Below are 22,895 nucleotides of genomic sequence, written 5' to 3'. Positions count from 1 at the left end.
AAGGCACCATCACCACCCCCGGGCACTGCCGGCCCTTGTGCAATGCACCATCATCACTCCCAGACACTGCTGGCCCTCGTGCAATGCACCATCACCCTCCTGTGCTTTGTCAGTCCTGGTGCAATGCTTGATCACGCCCCTTGTGCACTGCCAGCCCTCGTGCAATGCACGATCACCCCTTCCCATGCACCACTGGCCCTCGTGCAATGCACAAGCATCCCCCTGTGCCCTGCTGGCCCTCGTGCAATGCACGAGCTCCCCCACGTACCGCCAGCCCTTGCACGATGCATGAGCCCCCGTTATGTACCGCTGGCCCTCGTGCAATGCACAATCACCCCCTTTTTCACCACCAGCACTAGAGCAATGTGCAAGCCTTCCCTGTGCGGCACCGGCACTCAGAGGCAAGATCCTCATCCCTCACTGCAGGAGGGCAATGCAGCCCTCTCCATTCATCTGTCCATCTGTCCATCCATAGGCTGGAAGGGGAGCAGGAAGCGCGGCTCAGCCACGGGATGGCGACCGGAGCTTGGGAATGAATTCCCAGCGCTGTCGCAGTGTGGCGCGGCGGCAGAGCCGAGACGGCGAAGGCCGAGAGCCCACGTCGCTCGGCACCCTGGCGCATTCGCCCGGGGGTGGGAGACGCCGACTCCATCTTCGCCACCCCACGCGCCCCACGGCAGCGTGCTGGGACCGGCACGGGGTGGTTTGGTGCCTGTCCCGGGGCGACGGCGTCAACGGGTTGGATGCGCCGCCCCCGTGTGCAGATCCGCCTCGATCTGTTGGCCGGGGGCACTGGGCGAGTGGGAACGTGGCAGGCCACCCCGTGTCACCCAGCCCAGCTGCGTGTCCCTGACCTGGGCCTGCTGCCTCCCTGCTTGGTGGGCACAGGGCACCTCGGGGCTCTGCGGGGCACCCTGGGGTTCTCTGCCCCCCCAGGGCTCTGCAGAACACCCCAGAGCCCTTCTGAGCACCCCGGGGCTCTCCAGGACACCCTGTGGCTCTTTGGGGGCTCTGTGGGGCACCCCAAGGCTCTTTGGGAGACCCCAGAGCTCTCAGGGACACCCCGGGGCTCTCGGGGGCACCCTAGGGCTCTGCAGGGCACCCTGGGGCTCTCTGGGACACCCTGGGGCTCTGCGGGGCACCACAGGGCTCTGTGGGACACCCCAAGGCTCTGCAGGACACCCCGGCGCTCTCTGGGACCCTCCAGAGCTCGGCAGGACACCCTGGGGCTCTTTGGGACCCCCAGGGCTTTGTGGGGCACCCCAGGGCTCTCTTGAGCACCCCGAGGCTCTGCAGAGCACCCCAGAGCTCTGCAGGGCATCCTGGGGCTCTCTGGGACCCTCCAGGGCTCTGTGGGGCACCCTGGGGCTCTTTGGGACACCTTGGGGCTCTGTAGGACCCCCAGTGCTCTACAGGACACCCTGGGGCTCGCTGGATCACCTTGCAGCTCTGCAGGGCACCCTGTGGGTCCTTGTGACCCCCAAGGCTCTGCAGGGCACCCTGGGGCTCTCTGGGACCCTCCAGGGCTCTGTGGGGCACCCCAAGGCTCTCTAGGACACCCTGGGGCTCTCTGGGACACCCTGGGACTTTCTGGGACCCTCCAGGGCTCTGTGGGGCACCCCGAGGCTCTTTAGGACACCCTGGGGCTCTCTGGGTCACCTTGCGGCTCTGCAGGGCACCCTGGGGCTCTTTGTGGCCCCCAGGGCTTTGTGGGGCACCCCAGGGCTCTGCAGGGCACCCTGGGGCTCTCTGGGACCCTCCAGGGCTCTGTGGGGCACCCCGAGGCTCTCTAGGACACCCTGGGGCTCTCTGGGACACCCTGGGACTCTTTGGGACCCCCAGTGCTCTACAGGACACCCTGGGGCTCTCTGGGACCCTCCAGGGCTATGTGGGGCACCCTGGGGATCTCTAGGACACCCCAGGGCTCTGTGGGGCACCTTGGGGCTCTTTGGGACCCCCAGGGCTCTGCAGGGCACCCTGGGGCTCTCTGGGTCACCTTGCAGCTCTGCAGGGCACCCTGTGACTCCTTGTGACCTCTGGGGCTTTGTGGGGCACCCCAGGGCTCTGCAGGGCACCCTGGGGCTCTAGGGGACACCCTGGGGCTCTGTTGGGGACCCCGAGGCTCTGCGGGAGGGTGCTGGCCTGGCTGCCCTCCGCTCCGGGGGGCGGCTCGGGACCCGGGTGGTTTGGTACCGCGGAGCATCGCTTGGCAGGATGGGTCCTCCTTGGAGCGTCCCAGCGCCCTGCCCGGGCACGGACACGGCCTGAACACGGACACGGACACGTTCCCATCGCAGCCATTCCCCCATGCCCAAACGCACACGCACACATGTGTGCACACACACACACGCAGGCGCATCCGTGCCCAGACGCACACGGGAGCCCACACAGGCGCTCCTGCCTCTTGCCAACCTCCCGTGCCTCAGTTTCCCCAGTTTGGAGAAGCTTCCACACCATCCCAAACCCCGGGTTGTCCCCCTCCATCCCAAACCCAAAGAGACATGAGGATAAAATGACATTTTATTGCCGTGACGGTGAAGCCAGGGGCGTTAGGCGGGAGGTGCGGGAGGCTCCCCGCCGGCCGCGTGCGGGACGGGATGTCCGGTGCATCTTCTCTGCATGCCGGGTCGCTCAGTACGTTCGCACCTTCAACTCCTTGGTCTCCGACACCACCTTGCCGTCCACTATCTTCTGCGTGGACCTCTGCACGGTGGACGTGGTCTCCTTCTCCAGGGCGTCCCGCAGGCTGTGGGGCGAGGAGAGGCCGGGTCAGGGCAGAGCAGGGCACCCTCGGGGGCAAGATGTGTGCTTCTCCAAGCTTGCACCCGCCAGACATCCCAACCTCCCTCCTTTCCCCTCTGCCACCCTGAGGAAGTCCAGATCCAAGCGATGATGGAGCTGGAGCGTCATGGACATGCTGAGAGCTGCCCAGCCCCATCCCAGCTTTCGGGGCTAAATCCTGCTGGGTCCCGCTCGCCGGTACCTGAACTCCTCTCCACCCTCGATCAGCTTCCGGTAGGTCGCGATTTCCGCCTCCAGCTTGTCCTTGATGTTGAGCAGCGCCTGGTACTCCTCGGCCTGGCGCTGCAGCTCGCCCCGCACCTGCGTCAGCTCCGCCTCGACCCGCAGGATGAGCCCGTTGAGCTGCTCCATCTGCATGGCGTAGCGGTTCTCCACCTCCAGCAGGCTGGCCTCCAAGCCGCCTCTCTGCAAGGAGACCCCCGGGGGCGGGTGAGTGCCGGAGACTCCCCTGCGGGTGCCGTTTCTCACGCAACGGGGACCCGTTTTTGCAGTTTCTGCCCCTCTTTTGGGGATGGCAAAGCCCCACTGGGGTTTTTCTCACTGCCACGTTGCTGGAGCTCACCTCCGCGGCTGTAGATGGTGGCTTGCGCGGCCCCGTAGGGCCTGGAGGGGTGGTTTCGGGGGGCTGCTGCTGCTGCCTACCTGGTTGCGGAGGGACTCCAGGTCGATCTCCAGGGTCTGGACAGTGCGGCGGAGTTCGACCGCGGTGCTGTGGGCCGTGTCCACTTCCTTGCTGCTCTGCGTGATCTCGATGGTGCTCTCGGTGATCTGAGTGGGGGGGGGGGGACACGGCTCGAGGGGTCACGGACACCCCCCGAGGCAGAGTCCAGCCTCAGGGGATTGGGGTCCCCCCGTGGGAGAGGCGTCCCCCCGGGATTGTCTCCGATGCTGGACCAGGACCCCCTTGGGGAAGGTGCCCTCACGGCGTCGGGCCCCAACGGGGAACATCCCTATGTCAGATTGGGGTCTCCCAGGTGAATGCCCCCTCAGATTGGGGTCCCCCCATTGGCTCAGGACCCCCCAGGTGAACATCCCCCTACTGAACTGGGGACTGTCCCCCACCTTGGGCTGATGTCCCCTCCACCAGGCCAAGACCCCCAAGGAACATCCCCGAGGGCAGATTTGGGGGGGAACGGTGGGGCGCCGGACCCACCTGCTGGCCCCATTGCTTTTCCAGGTCCTCCAGGTTCTTCTGGGCCAGTGCATCGTACTGCGCCCGGATCTCCGCCATGATCTTGCCCAGGTCCTGGCTCTTGGGTGCGTCCACCTCCACTGTGAGGACTGAGTTGGCGATCTGCGCCTGCAGGCTCTTCACCTCCTGGGGGACAGAGAGCAGGTGACATGAGGGCCGGGTCCCCACCAAGCCACAGCTCCCTGCCCCGGCGCCCGCCCCGGCCCCCCACGTACGTCGTCGTGGTTCTTCTTCATGAAGATGAGCTCCTCCTTGAGGGACTCGATCTCGCCCTCCAGCTGCAGCCGGGCCATGTTGGTGTCGTCGATGACCTTGCGGAGCCCCATGATGTCGTTCTCCACCGAGAGGCGGATGGCCAGCTCGGCCTCGTACCTGGGGGGCAAGGCGGTGAGTGGGCGCCCGCGCGGTGTCCCCGTCCAGCCTGCTGCTGTCCTCATCCTTGTCCCTGTCCCCAACCCATCTCCATCCCCATCCCCGTGTCTGTCCTTATCCATGTCCCCATCCTGTCCCCATCACCGTCACCATTCCCATCTCTGTTCTAATTCCCATCCCCGTCCCCATTGCCATCCCTATCCCTGTCCTTGTCCCCATCCCATCCTGATCTCCATCCCCATCCCATCCTCATCTCCATTCTTCTGCCCAGCCCCATCCCTGTCCCAGTTCCCATCCCTGTCCCTGTCCCCGTCCCATCCTTGTCCCTGTCCCATCCCTGTCCCTGTCCCCGTGCCCATCCCTGTCCCCGTGCTCTCACTTGACCCTGAAGTCATCGGCGGCCAGGCGAGCGTTGTCGATCTGCAGCACGGTGCGGGCGTTATCCACCGTGGCGTCGAAGATCTGCCGGGGAGGGAGGGTTAGGGGCCGCGGGGCGGCGGGGACCCCCCCGGCACGGCATGGCCGGGCCGCCGCGGCGCTGCTGGGCGCCCGCCAGCCACGTCACCCTGGGCAGGTGCAGTTCCCACAGCAGCGGCACGGGGGGGTTGGGGGGGGACGGCACACGGCGCCCGCCGGATTTGCCGGATTTGCAGCACCTCACCCCGGAAAAGCGGTGATAAACCCTGGGGCTCTGTTGGGTGGGAGGGGGGAGCCGGGACACCTGGGCCCTCTAGGGTGGGACAGACGTATGCTTAGTCCCGAGGGAGCCCAGGTGTCCGGGCGGGCTTAGCTTTTCCCGAATGACCTTGAGCCAGCGGGATAGGTCAAACGTAGTCTAAAACACGGGGCTACCCAAGGACACAGGGGACGGTATCGGGGGACACCTGCGTCCGGCATCGGAGGAGGATCAGAGCTGGCGTGTGGGGCTCATTTACCTAACGAAGGGTGTCTTAAACCCCCCATGCACAAGTGTTCTGGGCGGCTAAACACCAGGTTACGGTGAGCTCCGACACTGACTTGCCCCATGGCCTTGGGCATGTCCCTTCGCCTGCTCACGGTGCAAACTGCCCCGGCTACATCCAGCTCCGAGCACGGCCTGAACCCGCCTCGGCACAGGCTCCCGGGGAAAATGCTCCCTTCCCGTGGCCAGGCCCCGCACGGTGCAAAGATCTCTCTGCCACGCTGCCGCTTGGGTTAATGCCTAACGCCGGCTGGGAAGGGCCAACGGCGGCCGTGCCCACGTGCCCCTGCGGTTTTGGGGCACCAACCGTTAAACACCCCACATTGGGCCCCCACCCCGTGCATGGGACCATGGGCCTGCCGGAGGAGCCGGCGGGCGTTGAGCAGGGCTTCACCTTGCTGCGCAGGTCCTCGATGACCTCCCAGTAGTGGCTCCAGTCGTGGGAGCTGGGGCCCTTCTTCTGCATGAAGTCACGGATCTGGATCTCCAGCTTGTGGTTCTCCTGCTCCAGGCTCCGCACCTTGTCCAGGTAGGTGGCCAGGCGGTCGTTGAGGTCCTGCATGGTCTCCTTCTCGTTCTGCACCACGCCGGAGCCCGAGAGCAGCAGGCTGCTGCTCATCCCGGCTCCGTAGCCACCTATCCCGGCTCCATAGCCACCTATCCTGGCTCCATAGATGCCTCCAGAGCTCCCCAGGCTGCTGGTCCTGGAGATGGAGATCCTGGAGCCCGAGCCACCGGCGCCGGCATAGACGCTGGCCGCGCTGCTCAGGGGTGGGAACCTGCGGGTGCTGACGATGCTCTGGCTGCTGACGGGCCGGTAGCTGCTGGAGTAGACGGTGCTCCGGGAGAAACTCATGGTGCCGGCGGGAGCGGAGGAGCGCGGGAATGATGGAGCCGCAGGGGACGGACACCGCGGGCGGGCTGCGGGCAGGATTTATAGCCGGGAGCGGGGAGAGGCGGGGAGGGCGCCCGGGCGGCCCCACCTCCGGGCCAGGGCCCTCTCCGCACCCGGGAAGGTGGGGCCGGATCCAGCCTGCGGCTTTTGTTCGGTGCCGAGGGGCCTCGCTCGCCCCGGGGGCCCCGGGCACAGGGATGGGGCGGCTCAGCCCATACATCCATGGGGGGCTGGAGTGGCTCAGCCCCATATGGCCACGGGGTCTTAGGGTAGCTCAGCCCCATGAATCCATGGGGCCCAAGAGCGGCTCAGCCCCATAAGTCCATGGGGGTCCTGGGGTGGCTCAGCCCCACACGCCCATGGGGGTCCTGGGGTGGCTCAACCCCACATGCCCATGGGGGTCCTGGGGTGGCTCAGCCCCACACGCCCATGGGGGTCCTGGGTGGCTCAGCCCCACACGCCCATGGGGGTCCTGGGTGGCTCAGCCCCACACGCCCATGGGGGTCCTGGGTGGCTCAGCCCCACATGCCCATGGGGGTCCTGGGTGGCTCAGCCCCACACGCCCATGGGGGTCCGGGGCAGGGGGCTGGGGTGGCTCAGCCCCACGCATTTGGGGACCCTGGGGTCCGAGCAGCCCCGCGCCGCCGGGTCTCCCCGCCAGCGCACACCGGCCCTGCGTTGCCCTTCCGCTGTGGCCGGCCCCCACCCACCCACGGGAGACCCCCACCCTGGGGGGCGGCGGGGACCCCCCACGCTTCACCCCCAGGAGCTGGGGGGCTTCACAGCCGGAGCTGGGAGGGCTGCAGGGATGCCGGAACCGGGTTTGGGGGGGGGGGGCACGCGGGTGCCCTCGCCGGGACGGTCCTGGGGGCGCTTTCGGCACGGGGGAAGGCGTGCTGGGAGGGGGATCGCCCTGCCGAACCGGCTCCAGGAATCCTGCCTGTCCCCTTCCTTCCCCCCCAACCCCCCCCCCGGCAGGTGGGGGAGCACCCAGGCGTCCGGGCGATGGCATCCACCCTCCCGCCCCGAGCTGCAATCTCAGCGCGGGACTCTGCACCCAGGGGGACCCCGGGGACGTCCCAGCCCGCAGCGAGGCACGATTCCCCCCTGGCTCCGAGCCGGAGGAGCGGAGGGCACGGCGGCAGGGGGCTGGGGGTGGGGGGGACATGCCTGCTCCGCGTGGGCCCCCTGCTCTCCGTGCCTGGCTCCCCCGCCGCGGCCACCCCCAGCCCCCCAGAGACGCCTGGCCTGGCCCTTATCTGGCTTTGGGGTGATTTATGGTGGCTCCGGCGGCCGCAGCATCGCCGGGCGGCACATTCCAGCTTTTATCTGCGGGAGCATCAGACTTGTTTGCTCTGTGGGGATGGGCAGACGTGCACGGAGATGCTTGTGTGTCCTGGCAGCGGCAGCCCCCAGGCTCCGGCCCACCCCGGACGTGGGGCATGTTGCAGGACACGTCGCCACGTCCCGCTCCTTGGGGGCGAAGAGGGGGGCAAAGGCTTTTCCAGGCTCTGGGGCATCCTGGGGGTCCCACCAATGGGAACCGGTATCCCCCCGCTCCAGGCAGGCCAACATGTCTTTGCAGGAACACGCACCTTTGTGCAAGCACCCACCTTTGCCTAAGTACACACTTTTTGCATGGATAGGCACCTTTGTGGAAACACTCACCGTTGCACGAAAATGCACCTTTGCACGAAAATGCCCCTTTGCAGGAACATGCACTTTTGCACCAACGTGCACTTTAGCACATGAGGAGGTGCATGCACACATTCCGGGGGAATGCATGGGCTCGGCAGCGAAGGAGCCCGTCTGGGGAATGTGCAAGGGTGGAGCGGGTTTCTCGTGAACTCGTTGCCGAATTTCCACCGAAGCACTCCCAAAATATCCCTGGGGTGATGCATTTCCGCAGTGCGCGTGCTGTGTTTGCTCTGGCCGGGCCGTAAACGGGTGAGTCACGGCCCGCTTGGGTGCGAGGCCGTTCCCGGCCCTGCCCGCGGCCCCCCGCGGCAGCAGCCTCGGCCCTTCCCGTGTGCCGAGGCCGTGCCGCACCCCGCGCCGAGGCTGCCGCCGGCGGGGACCGGCTGCAAGCGGCAGCCAGCGCAGGGCGGACCTGCGGTGCCGATCGCGGGGCGATGGATGGTGCGGGGTGCCAGCCCCCCGCCTCCCCTGCCGGGAGCTGCAATCCCAGCAAAATGCATCATTTTATCCCTAGAAATTTTATCCCTGTAAGCTTTTTCCCTACAGATCTCTCCGAGGGTGCATGGGCCAGGAGCTCCCGGCCAGCCGCCTCCAACCTCATCCTTTCTTCTTTCTTTCTTTCTTTCTTTCTTTCTTTCTTTCTTTCTTTCTTTCTTTCTTTCTTTCTCTCCCTTTCTTTCTTTCTCCCCGGCCCTGCCCTGCCTGACACCTGCTTTGCCTGAGCCGGTTTCCCTCTCCGTTCCTCCCCGCCGGCAGGATTACGCTGCACCGGGCTGACGGGTTTGTTTCTCTGCCCAGCCTGCGCCATTGGATTGTGATTTGAATGCGCCGGCGGAGCCTCCGCTCCGGGCGGGAGGAGAGGGGGCTCGGCTGGAACGCAGGGCCGCGCTCCCGGCTGTGTCCGACCCGGTGCTCCCGGCCGTGTCTGACCGGGCTCTTGGTGGTGCTCTGGGGTCCTGGTGCTGGCTGATCCCAGGGTCCCAGCAGTGTCTGATCCTGGGGTCCCGGCAGTACCCAGCCCTGGGATCCTGGTGCTGGCAGACCCTGGGGTCCCAGCAGTATCTGATCCTGGGATCCAGGAGCTGGGCAACCCTGGGGTCCCAGCAGTGTCTAATCCTGGGATCTGTATGCTGAGTGACCCTGGGATCCCAGCAGTATCTGATCCTGGGATCCAGGAGCTGGGCAACCCTGGGGTCCCAGCAGTGTCTAATCCTGGGATCCCAGTGCTGGCCAGCCCCAGGGGCCCAGCAGTGTCTAATCCTGGGATCCGGGTGCTGGCTGACCTCGGAGTCCAAGAGGTGTTTGACCCCAGGGTTCCAGCAGCATCCAACTCTGGGATCCCAATGCCGACCAGCCCCAGGGTCCCAGCAGTATCCGACCCCAGGGCTGCCCTGACGCCCCCTCGCCGGCCTCGGCACCCTGTCGGCACTGCGGCAGGGTGATGCCGCTCGGCCGGGCTGGGGGGCTGCTCCAATGGCGCCGGGGGGCTGGCCAAGCCTTTCCGCCTCTCGGCTCCTCTCCGGGGCGTTGCACCACCCTGGCCACCTTATCGGGCACATTCCTCCCTGCGCGACGTGGGCTGATTGAGGATCTGCAAACAGACACAGCCCTGACCCCCGGCACGTCCCCCCCCCCCCGGCTCCCGAAGGCCACCAGGGCTCCCAGCAGGGCCATAAGCCGGAGATTAAAGCCCTGCCACTGATAAGACCCTGCCGCGGCCTCCCCGCGCCCCAGCCCCGATCTCTGGCTGTTTGCAGGGGCCAGAGCAGATGCCAGGGGCTCCCCATCCTGGGATGGCTGCTGGATGCGACCCTGAGACTGCACCGGGGGTCCGGTGCCCCCGGCCTCTGCCATGTCATGGGGGCCGGCCGGGGCTGTCCGGCTCCCCAAGGGTTAAAGCACGGCGGCCCCGAGGTCCCGCTGCATTCCTGAGCGATGAAGCCGTAGCCGGTACCATCTCCACCGCTGCGGGAATTTCCCCTCCCTCCTGTTGGGAAGAGGTGCAAAAGCTCGCTTCTGAAAACAGCCCGCCGTTTAGATTGAAAACAGCGTTGTGGTGGGGCGCGGGAAAGGCAGCGCGGCGGGAGCCGGCGAAGCACCTCCGCCCGCCGGGATCCGGACGGCGTCTCCCGCCACCTGCCCCCTGCGAGAGTCACTTTTGGGGGCTTGGTCCCACGTGCAAGGAGCCTCCTTGGCCTTTTGGGTCCACCTGAAAAGCTCCCGATCCCTTGTGCCATCCCCGATCCCTTGGTGATATCCCTGATCCCTCGGTGCCATCCCCGATCCCGCTGGCCCGGCCCTGATTCCTTCACGCTGGCCCCAATCGCCCTGTGCCAGCCCTGACATAATGGGAAAACCCCAATTTTCCAGCTCTGGTTGGGATTCAGCTGCTGTGGCTCAGGCCCTCACTGCCGACCCCCAGCACAGGTCCTCTGTCCCCCTAGGGTGATGTGCAGCAGGGAGGGTGCCACCCTTGGGTGCCACCCAAACTGCGTTCAGCCCCACAGATTTCCTTTCCTTTGCACTGCCACGGGGCTGCATTTCACCCTTGCACCACCCACGAAGCTGCATTTCACCCTTGCAGCACCCACAGAGCTGCATTTCACCCTTGCACCACCCACGGGGCTGCATTTCACCCTTGCACCACCCACAGAGCTGCATTTCACCCTTGCAGCACCCACGAGGCTGCATTTCACCTTTGCACCACCCACGGGGCTGCATTTCACCCTTGCAGCACCCACGAGGCTGCATTTCACCTTTGCACCACCCACGGGGCTGCATTTCACCCTTGCACCACCCACGGGGCCGAGCCGGCCGCGAGGAAGGGGGTGCATTGCTCCAGGGCCCCGGCACCCTTCTCCGGCAGCCGCGCTCGGCACTGGGAGAGCCGGTGGCACCGAGCCAAGGCTGGGCGGGCGCCAGCCCATGAGCGCCTTCCCCGTGGCCCTGCCGTGCCCGGCACCTGCCTCCGAAACCGCCGAGCCCAACCCACGGCAAACAAAGGCTCAGGCAGGCGGCTGGATACGGCCCAAGCCGGGTCCTTGCCCCAATCCCCCTCTCCCGTCTCCCCATCCCTTGGGGAAGAGCCGCCGAGGGGCAACGGGGGGCTCGGGGGGCTTCGGGGTGGGCGCTGTGGGCAGGCGCCGGGGTCCGGGGCGGGTTGGCGGGACCCCGGCTCGGCCAGCTCCGTCCCTCGGCCGCGGCTCGGGTGACGGGGAAAAATCGGTCGTCGCTCGGGCAACCGGGGTGGAGCGGAGCCCAGCCGACGGGAGGGGACAGGCGGGTTGGGGATTTACGGCCGGGCGGCTCCTGGCGCAGGGCCACGATGCTGCGACGCTCGGTGGGGACCGGGGCGCTTGGCCACCGCTCCGGGCTGGGAAGGACCCAGGTGTCCGGCTGCCCGGACTCGAGGGATCCGGGGGGGGCTGAGAGCCTGGAGATGTCGCTTCGCTCCCCGGTTGCAAGCCCGCAGGTGTCCCCCCCGGGCGCTCGGCACTGTCCCCCCCTCCCCGCCGTGCCTCAGTTTCCCCAGCGGCGGGAGGGCGGCTGTAACGGGGGCGGCTGCGACGTCCCCACCGCCTCCTCGGGTTGTGCAGAGCGGCCCTGGGGGGCCGGGCGGGGGTCCCGCGCGCCCCGTGCCGGGCGCTGGCGCGCGCCCAGGGCCCCACTCCCTCCCTGCCAGCGGTATCTCGGTGGGGAGCAAAGTATTTGCCTGGATTGCAAATTCCTTCGCGATAAGAGAGGCTGGGCGGGCGGGAGAGGCTCCCGGCGGGAGGCAGCTCCCCGCACCGCGCTGGGGCCGCTTTCGGCTCCCGAGGAGCACGAGGGGGTGGCGAAATGTGCGTCTTCCCCCCTCCGATTTTTTTGCCCCCCTGCTGGCAGGATCGACCCCTTTCTGCCCCCCTGCCCCGGGGCGACGGGCAGGGATCAGCAGTGAGCTGAGCCGGGCGGCACACGGGGCCGTCTTGGCACAGAGGGCGGATGGAGGGATGATGGAGGGCGGATGGAGGGATGACGGGTGGATGTGGCTGTGCAGGGACAGAGGGATGGACTGGGGGACAAGGCTACAGAGGAGGGAGGCACGGATAAGTCCATAAAGGTGGGTCTGTCCAGGGATGAGTGTGTGGATGAAGGGATGGGTGGATGGATCTGTGCAGGGATGGATGGACAGAGGGATGGGTGGATATCTAGAAGGAAGAGTGGTTGGCTGGGTTTGGCCAGGGATGGATGGATGGATGGATGGGTGGACGGATGGACAGGTGGATGGATGGATTATCTAGAAGGTTGGGTGGATAGCTAGGTTTGGCCAAGGATGGATGGATGGACGGGTGGACAGATATCCAGAAGGATAGGTGGATGCCTGGATCTGGCTGGGAATGGATGGACGGATGGACAGATGGATGTCTATCTAGGAGGGTACGTGGATGGCTGTGTCTGGCCAGAGATGGATGGATGGATGGATGGATGGATATCTAGAAGGATGGGTTGATGGCTGGGTCTGGCAAGGGATGGAGGGATGGATGGACAGATGGATGGCTACCTAGGAGGGTACCTGGAGGGATGGGTCTGGCCAGAGATGGATGGATGGATGGACCCACATAGGCAGAGGAAGCAGAGGAGCAGATGGATGGATGAGTTTCATCTGGTATCAGCCAGAGACCTGGCTGGACTCCCCGGCTCTGCCCTGTCCCTGCCCCGTCCCCGGCGGTGACCCGGAGCCGGCACCGCTGCTGCTTCGAGGAAACCGACCAAAAAAAAAGAAAGTGCAAAACCCACAAATCCCTGCCTGCAGGTGCCGAGCGCCTCGCGTGCTGTCTCGGCCCGGCGCCCGCCACTCCCCGCGCGGGGCAAGTCCGGTCCTGACGAGCCTCCCTCGTTAGCGCTCCCGACCGCACCTCGGCTCCCAGCACCTGCCGAGAGAGCTGAAAAGCCACTCGGGAAGCAGCCGGAGCGCACCTGAGTGCTGGACTTTGCGCTCTCCGCACGGGATGCAGGTGGCCTCATCCTGCGGCCCCACGAGCACCGGCACCAGGGAAGGATCCCTGCGGGATGCTTGGGCGCAGGGCGAGAGCGCGGTGCCGGGGCTGTGCGCTTCTCCGGACTTTGCCGGGAGGAGCTGGCACCGCGGCAGCCCCGTTTCCTTTGGAGATCGGCCTCGTGCAATTTTCCCCAGCCGCTTTCGAAGCTCTTGCCCAATCTCAGGCAAACACGGCAGAGGGAAACAGTCTCCGGGGCGGCGAGTCCCTGCACTTTTGGGCCCGGTGGCAACGGGGAGCCACCTCTAACGTCCGGCCAGATGGAAAACCCTGCGTGAGCACAGCCCTTATTAGACACTGGAGAATCCACATCGCCCGGAGAGAGAAAACGAGGGGGAATTTGGCCTCCTTGGCCCAGCTGCTCAGGGAACACCCTGCCTTTCCCCTCTCTGTTGTCTAAACATGCCGCACATTTTGCCAGCCCGCGGTGCTGGATGGGGATGGGAAGAGGGAGGCATCGGCAGCCTAATTTCCGGGTGAGCGCGCGGCCCGTCGGGCCCAGGTGAGGATCCGGGTGCCTGGTGCCGTCCGCCCCTCTGCTCCCCCGGGGAAAACCTGGTGCCTCCACAAGCCCCCAAAACGCCGGCCAAGAGGGGCCAGGGCCGGGCGTTGCGGATCCCGATGGATCCTTGGTGGATCCAGGCCGCTCCGAAGGGGTTAAAGAGATGCAGGTGCTATGTTCCTGGGCTCGGGCTCGGCCCTCCCTTCCTGCTCTCCTCCCCCCAGCTCCCGGGATATAAACCCGGAGCCCAACCCCGCCCTGGATCTGTGGGGCTCCTGCCTGCTCATCCGGCCCGTCCTGTCTGTCCTCCGGCCTGTCCTGTCCCTCCTCCTGCCCCTCTTGCAACCCTCCACCCTCTTCTGCAACCTTCTTGCCTGTCTTGCAACCTTCTTGCTCGTCTTGCAACGCTCCTGTCCGTCTTGCAGCCCTCCTGTCCGTCCTCCCCGTCTCCTGCCTCCACCATGTCTGTCACCGTCACCAGGAAGACCATGAGAAGCACCCCGATCGTGTCCGGGCGCTCCTTCAGCTCCCACTCCTACACCCCCAGCCCCAGCGTAAGGATGAGCACGGCCTCAGTCTTTGGCGCCTACGGTGGCAGCCGCTACGGAGCAGGTCTGTACCGGGGTCCGGCCGCGGTGCCCAGCATGGGGGGCTCCATCACGGCCGTGAGCGTCAACCAGAGCCTGCTGACGCCCCTCAACCTGGAGATCGACCCCAACATCCAGCGGGTGCGCAAGGAGGAGAAGGAGCAGATCAAGACGCTCAACAACAAGTTCGCCACCTTCATCGACAAGGTGAGGCCAGGCACGGCTGGGGGCGGTGAGAGCCGCCTCGTCCCGGCGCCGCGCTGTGGGGTGGTACCTGGCCACCTCCTCCTCGCCGCCGGCCCTGTGCCAAGCCCGAGGGGGCCAGTCCCCGGCGGAGAAACCCCCCTGGCCCGGAGCTTCTTTCCTTGCAAAGCTCTCAGAGGTGTTTTGCAGAGTTCGGTCCCTTTTCTGCCTCTGCTCAGCCCAAACCTGCTCCTGTGGCGGGCTGGGAGATGGGCGAAGCCCGATGGGGAAGGGGGACATGGAGGGATGCACGGATTTACTGGTCACCGTCCTGGGAAAGGGGGATGCCTGGGCCCTCTGGGGACATCCTTGGCCCCCTTGGGGACATCTGATCCCCTCAGGGACCTCCTGGCCCCCTTGGGGACATCTTAACTCCCTTGGGGATCTGCTGGACTCTTTGGGCACATCCTGGTCCCACCAGGGACCTCCTGGCCCCACCAGAGATGTCCTGACCTCCTTGGGGACCTCCTGGCCCTGTCAGGGATGTCCTGGCCATCTTGGGGACATCCTGACCCTCTTGCGGACCTCTTGGCCCCTTTGGGCACATCCTGACCCCATCAGGGACCTCCTGGTCCCATCGGAGATGTCCTGACACCCTTGGGGAGCTTCTGGCCCCATCAGGGATGTCTTGGTCATCTTGGGGATGTCCCAACCCCCTTGGGGACATTGTGGCCCCTTTGGGCACATCCTGGTCCCATCAGGGACATCCTGCCCCCCTCGGGGACATCGTGCCCCCCACCTTGGGGGCATCCCGCCCCCTTTGGGCACATTTCAGCTCCCGTGAGGAGGTCCTGCCCCTCTTGGTGACATCCAGATGGCCTTGGGGACATGCTGCCCCCCCCCCCCCGGCGCCGCGGAGGAGGTGGCAGCAGAGCCTGTGGGCAGGGAGCGGTGGTGGAACAGGATCCGGCGGTGGCGGGCGAGCGCGGTCCCTGCAGGGGTCCCCCGTCTCCCCCCCGGACAAGCCGCCGCCGGAGGAAATAATTAATGAGAGCCTCAATTAGCAGGTTCCCCCCCTGAAACCTGGGCTTCTCCTCCCTTGGCGGCGGATTTCCGGGCGCGATCCCAAGGGGAATCCTCCCGGCGGGTGGCACGGGGAGGGGACGGGGGACGGGGGATGGGGGGGGACACGACGGCCGGGGCTGAGCCGCCGCTCGCCGCCAGGTCCGCTTCCTGGAGCAGCAGAACAAGATGCTGGAGACCAAGTGGAACCTGCTGCAGAGCCAGCGGAGCCCGCGGGGCCATGCCGGCGGCCTCTTCGAGGCCTACATCGGCACGCTGCGGCGGCAGCTCGACGGCCTCGGCCAGGAGAAGCTGCGGCTTGAGGCCGAGCTGGGCAACATGCAGGGCTTGGTGGAGGAGTTCAAGAGCAAGTGAGGGCGCGCCGCTCAACACCTTAACTCCTTCGGGCACCTTCCTGGCTCCTTTGGGCACGTCCTGGCCCCACCAGGGATCTCCTGACCTCCTTGGGGACCTCCTGACCTCATCAGGGATGTCCTAGTCACCTTGGGGACATCCTGACCCCCTTGCAGACCTCTTGGCCCCTTTGCGCACATCCTGGTCCCATCAGGGACCTTCTGGCCCCATCGGAGATGTCCTGACACCCTTGGGGAGCTTCCTGCCCCATCAGGGATTTCCTGGCCACCTTGGGGACATCCTGACCCCCTTGCGGACCTCTTGGCCCCTTTGGGCACATCCCATGGTTGGGCCCCCCCCCTCCCGCCTGTCCGGGGGCCCCTGACCCGCTTTGGGGTGCAGCGTGACTCCTTGTCCCCAAGGGCTTCCCTGGTGGCCATGGATGCTGGAGATGGGCCAGTGGTGTCCATCTGTCCATCCTTGTCCCCTTCCCCACCAGCGTGGCTTTGCTGTTCCCACAGGGTTCCCACGGGGTTCCCACGGGGTTCCCACAAGGTTCCCATGAGGTTCCCATGAGGTTCCCATGGGGTTCCCACGGGCCGGCGGCCACCAGCCAACCCCCCCCTCTTGCCCCACAGGTACGAGGAGGAGATCAACCACCGCACGGAGAAGGAGAACGAGTTCGTGCTGCTCAAGAAGGTGAGGCGGTGGGCTCGGGGGGCCGGCCGGAGCCCGGCCACGGTGGCGGCAGCCGCGGGCTGACGGGCTCCGCGCTCTCGCCCCCCCAGGACGTGGACGAAGCCTACATGAACAAGGTGGAGCTGGAGTCCCGGCTGGAGAGTTTGACGGATGAGATCAACTTCCTGCGGCAGCTGTACGAGGAGGTACGGGGCCGCCGGGGGCTGGGGTGTCCGAAGGCGCTGCGGCACAGAGCTGGGCCCACATGTGCGGCGAGCTGCCCATGCTCAGCCGTGCCCCGTCCCGCCGCAGGAGCTCCGCGAGCTGCAGTCGCAGATCTCCGACACCTCCGTCGTCCTCTCCATGGACAACAACCGCAGCCTGGACCTGGACAGCATCATCGCGGAGGTGAAGGCGCAGTACGAGGAGATCGCCAGCCGGAGCCGGGCAGAGGCCGAGAGCATGTACCAGATCAAGGTAAGGAAGCAAGAATGATCCTGCCGCGGGCTGGACCGGGCCGCCGTAACCTCGGGAATGGCCCGGCCTCGGCGAGCTCCTTGCAAACGCAGCGCAAAGGCGGGCGATGGAAGCGCCGGCGCCTTCCTCCTGCCCCGGCAGCCTGCACCCTTGAACCCGGCTTTGCAAACCCCTCCCTGCCCCGGGGCCGGCGGGTCCCTCCGCTCCCAGGCGTGGGAGAGCCCGGCCCCGCTTGATTATACCCTGCCTTAAAACTGAACCGTCCGGAGCAGCGACAGCGGCTGCGAGTCCGGCCCGCGGTGGCCCCCGTGGCGCCGGCTGGGCTGCCGGGGCTCGTTCCGGCAGCCGGAGCCGGATGAAACGGGCTTCCGCGGCTCCATCCTGCCTTCCCCGTCCGTGCAGTACGAGGAACTGAAGACGACGGCGGGGAAGCACGGCGATGACCTGCGCAACACCCGCACCGAGATCAACGAGCTCAACAGGATGATCCAGAGGATCCAGGCGGAGATCGAGGCGCTGAAGAACCAGGTCCGCGAGGCTCTCGGCGTGCAGAATGGGGCTGGGGGGGTCCCGTCGCTGGCGGTGCGGCAGGACGCCCGCTCCTCCCTCCGCCACCTCGTCCCCTCCATCCCGTGAGCATCCCCAGGCTCGGACCACCTTGGATCGTGTCCAAGCCCCTTTTGCAGCCCCTGTACGGGAGCAAAGACAGGTCCCTGCTCTCCTCCCCGGAGATGCATCCCTATATCCCCACTTTGAGCTCCGGTGCGAGCAGGGCACGGGTGCTGGGGGGGGGATTCCCAGCTGAGCCATGTCCAGTGATGCCCCTCGGAGCCTGCTTGGGCGCTGGGAGGGTTTTGCAGCTCCCGGGGGCAGGGGATACCCCCCCCAAACCCCCTTTCGCAGGGGGATTAACCCCCACGGCGGCGCCTTGCAGCGGGCCAGCCTGGAGACAGCCATCGCGGAGGCGGAGGAGCGGGGCGAGATGGCCCTCAAGGACGCCAAGGGGAAGCTGGCCGAGCTGGAGGCGGCGCTGCAGAAGGCCAAAGCCGACATGGCCCGGCAGCTCCGCGAGTACCAGGAGCTCATGAACGTCAAGCTGGCCCTGGACATCGAGATCGCGACCTACAGGAAGCTGCTGGAGGGAGAGGAGAGCAGGTGGGACCCCAAGGATCGTGCCGGGGCTCAGGCCGTGATGCTGGTGTCACCTCGTGGGTGCTGCTGGCAGCAAGGGACTGGGGGGGGTTGCTGGTCTGGGGATGGGATGACCGCCTGCATCGGGCACGCAGCATCCCCCAGACCCTAAAACAGGGATAGGGGTGGCATCCAGGGAACAGAGCCGAGGATATAACCCCCGTGCAGCAAGGAGCCCCGGGCGCCTCACCATCCTCTGCCACCGCCTCGCCGCACGGCCTTGGTCATGTCCTCTAACCTCCCCGTCGCCGCTTTGCCCCTGCAGGCTGGAGTCCGGCATGCAGAACCTGAGCATCCAGACCAAGACGACGGGCTACTCGGGTAAGGCTGGCGGGGGGGACACCTGGGCTCCCCCTGTCACCCGGTGCTGCTGGCGCCGCCGGGCTCGGGGGGGACAGAGGTGGGTGCTCAGTGCCGGCCCCGCTGCTCCTCTCGCAGGCGGCTACAGCGGCGGCTTCAGCAGCGGCTTCCGCAGCGGCTTCGACAGCGGCTACGGCGGCAGCTTCAGCGGCAGCTTCGGCAGCTCCTTCTCCAGCACCAGCTACTCGGGGCCTCCCTCGGCCCTGGAGAGCTCGGCTGCCACCAAGTCGCGAGCCATCGTCATCAAGAAGATCGAGACGCGGGACGGCAAGCTGGTGTCCGAGTCCTCGGACGTGCTGCCCAACTGAGCGCCCGCCGGCGGCTCTGGCCGTGGCCCCCGGACCTCCCCGGTGTGGGGCGCCGCCGGCCGCCTCCTCTGCCTCCGTGTCCGCGGTCAATAAACCGCTCCGTCCGTTGGGCGTCCGCCGTGCTCCTCTTCTCCGGGGGCGCCGCGCCGCGGGGGGCGAAATGGGGTGTGGGGGGGCTTCCGGGCTGGTTCGAAGCGGGTTGCAGAAGAATTCTGCCAAAACGGGCTTTTCCATCCAAGCCAGTATTTAAAAATTCCTATTTTCCCCCATTGCCTGCAAAGAGCCGGCGGGGACCACAGGCGGCTTGGGAAACATCCCGGGGGGCAACGGTGCTCGCTCGGGCCCCGCCAGGATGGAGGATTAAGCTGTGGCAAAGCCGGAGCCTGCGGCTGGTGGGACTCGGGCTGGGTTCGCTGCCGGGGGCTTGAGCCCCGGGGCCGGAGAAAAGGTCCCTAATGAAAACCAGGATGAAAAAATCCAGAAGAGAGTCGAGCCTCGAGGGCAAAAAGGGCTGCGAAACACCCCGTTGGGGTTAGTTGGGATGGATTTTAGAGGCGTCAGCTATTTCCGGATCATCTCGGTGAGGGAATTTGGGACCGGCGCTGCTCCCACGGGTTATTTCCCTGCTGGGGAAGCTTGCCGGCACTGCCAAGGAGGAGACGCTCCCGCTAGCGAAAAGCTCCCGTGTTGGGCAGAGCCGGGGGGTGGAAAGGCGGCACAGGCAGGTGTTTTACCGAGAAAAGGCAACGACCCGCTGGGAAGGGGCACTGACCCCCTGCCTTCTGCATCGCTGGGAGTTTTAAGTCAAACCGGGTCAATTCTGTCGTATTTTCCTAAAACCACGAGCTCCGTCCCCGCCGGGAACCTGCCCTGGGGCTCCCAGCTTGGGGACGGGCTCGGCCGTGGCCGGGGGAGCCGGCAGCGCTTCCCGTGGTGGAAACACCCATGTCGGGGAGCTGCCAGTGAGCCCCGGCCCCGGGGGTACGGCCTCGCCACCACCCCTGGGGATTCTCTAGTGTCTAGTAGGAGGGTTGAGCCTGAGCCTTTCGAGGGAGGAAAATAGTGGGAGCCTTTTCCTTTGGCTGCCGAAAAGCCATGGGGCCACCGCACCTGTGACTCCTGCTCTGCCAAATGGGGACAGCTCAGCCGGCGAGGTCCCGGTTTAGCTAGGGAGGAGGGGACGATGGGTGGCACGATGGATGGCTGGACGGACGGGTGAAATGTGTGTCCTCGGGAGACAGCGCAGCAACAAAACCCCCTGTCCCAGAGAGCGATGAGCCAGGGAAGAGCCCCGGTGTCCCGGCAGGCTCCTTCTGCTGGCGATGGGACGCAGATATCCCCCCTGAGGCCGGCCCCTGAGACCCCGTCCCCCCCATCCTTTCCTCCTGGCCTCTTCATCCCCCGCCAGAGTCCCTTTCTGGTCCAATCTCCCCATTAAAAATAGTCTCATGTTGCATGAAGATGCTGCACCCTGGGGAGGGTTGGGGTGGGTCTTTTCTCCCCTTCCTCTCCTCCGGGGCCTGGAACGCTTTCGGGGTCCCCAGGCAGCAGGAGCGTTGGCCAAGGCTGGAGCCGCCGAGGTGCCGGTGGGGGAGCAGGGCTGGGGGGATGCTGGGGACCGTCCCGCAGCCCAGGATGCCGCGTTTGCACCCATTTCTGCCACCGGCACCTCCCTTTTCCCAGCGGCGTCGCAAAATCCCTCTATGGCAGCAGCGGGTGATATTTAACGGGATTTCCCCCCACCGAGCCCCTCGGAGAGCTGCAACTTGGGTCCCCGCGATGTCAGGGGATTTGACCAGGGACGTTGGAGACATCGGTGGTGGAGATACGTGTGCAAGCAGGGTGCAACGGAGGCTGGAGACCCCGGGAGTCCCTGGACACTGTGGCTGCCCAGCCCCTGGGGACTTTGCCCTTCGGTTAATGATTAGCCGCCGGCTCGCCTGGGCCTGGCGCCTTCGGCTCTTCCGGCACTCCTGGGTCCTTTCCTTTAAGTGCAGGGGCTGCAAATCCAGGGCCTGGGCCGGGGCCACGCAGGGGAGCAGGGGGGCCGGGACCTGGGGGACGAGGCGAAACCTCCCGGCCCGGCTCCGAGCTGCGATTCCCGGTACGGAGGTGACACCTGGCGTCTGCACCATAAAGCACCGCTGCAATTAGCGCTTGCGGCTAATTGACGGGATCCCGGCGGCCGCAGGGACCCTGATGCCCCGTGTCCCCCCCCCACCCCCGTGGGGCAGCGAAGATGCCCCCAGACCAGCCGCCGCCGGGCTTCGAGGCCTCCGCCCCGCCGGCCCGGCCGGGGGGACCCTAGGGTTTCGTGCAAAATAAAAGAGGAATTTGGGAGCCTCGGTGGCCACCAGAGGTTCCCCGAGAGCCGCGGTGCCACGTCCCACGGATGCCTCGCAGGTCGGCCTGGGGGGCCCCAGCATCTCTGGGTACCGCGGCAGAGGCCAGGGCTGAGCCCAGCTGAGCCCCATCGCATTCACCCCGCGGGGCTGAGTGGGAGCAGCTGCGAGAGCCCCGGGCTGGGTATTTAGCTGCCCCCGCTGCCCCCCCCAGCCCCTTTCCTGGCTCCTCAGCCCTGCTCTGGGGTCCTGGCTCTGCTCCCAGCTCCTGCTGTGTCTCCTTGGGGCTCACGGTACCGGCGTTGCTTGGTTGGGGCTGTCCGAAATGGGGGTCTGGGTGGTGGGTTGCAGGTTTTACCCTGTTTTGCATTGGGTTGGAAATACTTGGGGTGCAGCTGAGATGTTGGGGGGGAGGAATCAAGCCCTGGCACAGACCTGCCCCCTGCTCTGGGGTGGGATTTTTGGCTGCACGAAGCAGCTCAGGGCTCGGCTTTGCCCCCAGGATGTGCTGGGTGCTGCTTGTCACCCCCCAGAGCTGCAGAGAGGCTGTTGGAGGGATGGGACCACCTGGGTCACCCTGTTTTTGGGGTGGTGGTGGGGGCTTGGTGGTGCTTTTGGGAGGTTTTGTGAGTACTGTGGGGCAGCAGGCGCCCTGGGGAGGTTTGTGCTGGGGGCCTGGCTGCAGCGGGGGCTGGTGCTGGCCCTGGGGGCTGGTGCCCTGCTCCCAAACCCCTCCAGGCCTCCTGCCAGCGGCCAGGCAACGCTGGAGGGCGGCAGAGGAGCGGGAACGGTGCACTTGGCTCCGTCTGGGCTGCGCACCCTGAACAAGGCAGAGTGACAGCTCTTGCCTTCCTTGGGCAGGGCCATCCTCATCCTCTGGGTGCGGGATGCTCCTGGGACCATCATCCCGGAGGTGCTGGATGCCTGGGTCCCCTTGGGGCCCTGGGGGGATCTGGCTGGGGTGGGGGGCAGGGAAGGAGCCAGGATGCCTGGGTCCTGCCCCATGGTGCCAGCTGGGGCCGGGGGGTGAAACGATGCTTGCACAGAGCTGTGGGGCAGCAGCAGGGTCAAACCTCTAAAATCCCCTTTTGGGGCCCAGGGCTGGTGTTTGCATGGGGCAAAGAGGCTGGGGCGAGCGGAGGCGTTGGAGATACGGAGTCGACGCGGTGCCAGCCTGCCTTGCAGGGGAAACTGAGGCGGGGGCTGGCTGCCCGTAGCAATGCTGCTGGACCCGGGGGATGCTCTGGTCCTGGGTGGGACGCGCGGAGGCCGGGCAGTGCTGCCGCCTGCGGGATCCCTGGTGTGCGATCGCTTTTAATGAACGGTGTGATTTAATCCCGGCTGCCTCCCACTGTCGGCCACAGGGAGGAGCGTGTGCGTGGGGCTGCCAGGCTCGGGGATGTCCTGGCCTCCCCGTGGGGAGCTAGGGGCAGCAGCCAGGGCAGATTTGCCCCCAGAGATGCATGCGGTGGGGATGGGGGGGGACGGAGTCCTGGGATCCCCATGGGTTTGGGCTGTAAATCTCAGCAATGGACACAAATTGGTGCCTTCCTGCACCACAGTGGGGAAACTGAGGCAGGGGCTGGAGGCTGAGCCCTGGCATTGCTGCTGGGCTTGCTCCGAGGGCTTGGGGAGGTGGTTTGCAAGCTGCAGGGGTTGGAGAGTTGGTGCAAAACCTCCGACCCCTCCAAAAGCACAACCCCAGCTTGGTCCTGACACCCGTGCCCCAAATAACCCCCTTTCCGGGGGGGACACCCCAAAAAGCCTCCTCTGCCTCCTGCAGAGTGGCAGGAGCCTGTGGGTGCTGGCACAGCCGGTTCCAACAGGCATGGCCGGGCAGCACCCGGACAGGCCCTGGCAGAGCAGGCGCCCGCCGGGGCGGGCACAGATGGCGT

The 22,895-nt window shown here is 66.4% G+C and overlaps 2 protein-coding genes across 2 annotated transcripts; one reads left to right on the top strand and one right to left on the bottom strand.

Moving 5' to 3' along the window:
* Positions 1–2,631: 2,631 nt before the first annotated feature.
* On the bottom strand, positions 2,632–6,183 carry KRT18 (keratin 18). The gene is made up of 7 exons (XM_026056503.1): positions 5,722–6,183; positions 4,746–4,828; positions 4,210–4,366; positions 3,956–4,120; positions 3,445–3,570; positions 2,984–3,207; positions 2,632–2,746 (listed from the first exon to the last, which is right to left on the bottom strand). Exons 1-7 carry the CDS (start codon positions 6,181–6,183, stop codon positions 2,632–2,634), a joined length of 1,332 nt encoding a protein of 443 aa, XP_025912288.1.
* A 7,736-nt stretch (positions 6,184–13,919) lies between these two features.
* Positions 13,920–18,658, top strand: KRT8 (keratin 8). The gene is made up of 9 exons (XM_026056502.1): positions 13,920–14,252; positions 15,453–15,661; positions 16,283–16,343; positions 16,433–16,528; positions 16,635–16,799; positions 17,202–17,327; positions 17,734–17,954; positions 18,256–18,311; positions 18,429–18,658. Exons 1-9 carry the CDS (start codon positions 13,920–13,922, stop codon positions 18,656–18,658), a joined length of 1,497 nt encoding a protein of 498 aa, XP_025912287.1.
* The last annotated feature ends 4,237 nt before the right edge of the window (positions 18,659–22,895 follow it).

This window comes from Apteryx rowi, unplaced genomic scaffold (assembly GCF_003343035.1).
Source record: "Apteryx rowi isolate R43461 unplaced genomic scaffold, aptRow1 scaffold_1315, whole genome shotgun sequence".
Classification (NCBI taxonomy): Eukaryota; Metazoa; Chordata; class Aves; order Apterygiformes; family Apterygidae; genus Apteryx; species Apteryx rowi.
This window is presented reverse-complemented; position numbering and strand designations above follow the sequence as displayed.

Bases quoted from the DNA above. Each gene is read 5' to 3' on its own strand.
- KRT8 (XM_026056502.1), top strand. From the start codon at position 13,920: ATGTCTGTCACCGTCACCAGGAAGACCATGAGAAGCACCCCGATCGTG. The intron at 16,344-16,432 runs GTGAGGCGGTGG...TCGCCCCCCCAG, and splicing joins AGTTCGTGCTGCTCAAGAAG to GACGTGGACGAAGCCTACAT. The intron at 18,312-18,428 runs GTAAGGCTGGCG...CTCCTCTCGCAG, and splicing joins CAAGACGACGGGCTACTCGG to GCGGCTACAGCGGCGGCTTC.
- KRT18 (XM_026056503.1), bottom strand. From the start codon at position 6,183: ATGAGTTTCTCCCGGAGCACCGTCTACTCCAGCAGCTACCGGCCCGTC. The intron at 4,367-4,745 runs GTGAGAGCACGG...CTTGCCCCCCAG, and splicing joins GCCGATGACTTCAGGGTCAA to GTACGAGGCCGAGCTGGCCA. The intron at 3,571-3,955 runs GTGGGTCCGGCG...CCCCCCACTCAG, and splicing joins AAAAGCAATGGGGCCAGCAG to ATCACCGAGAGCACCATCGA.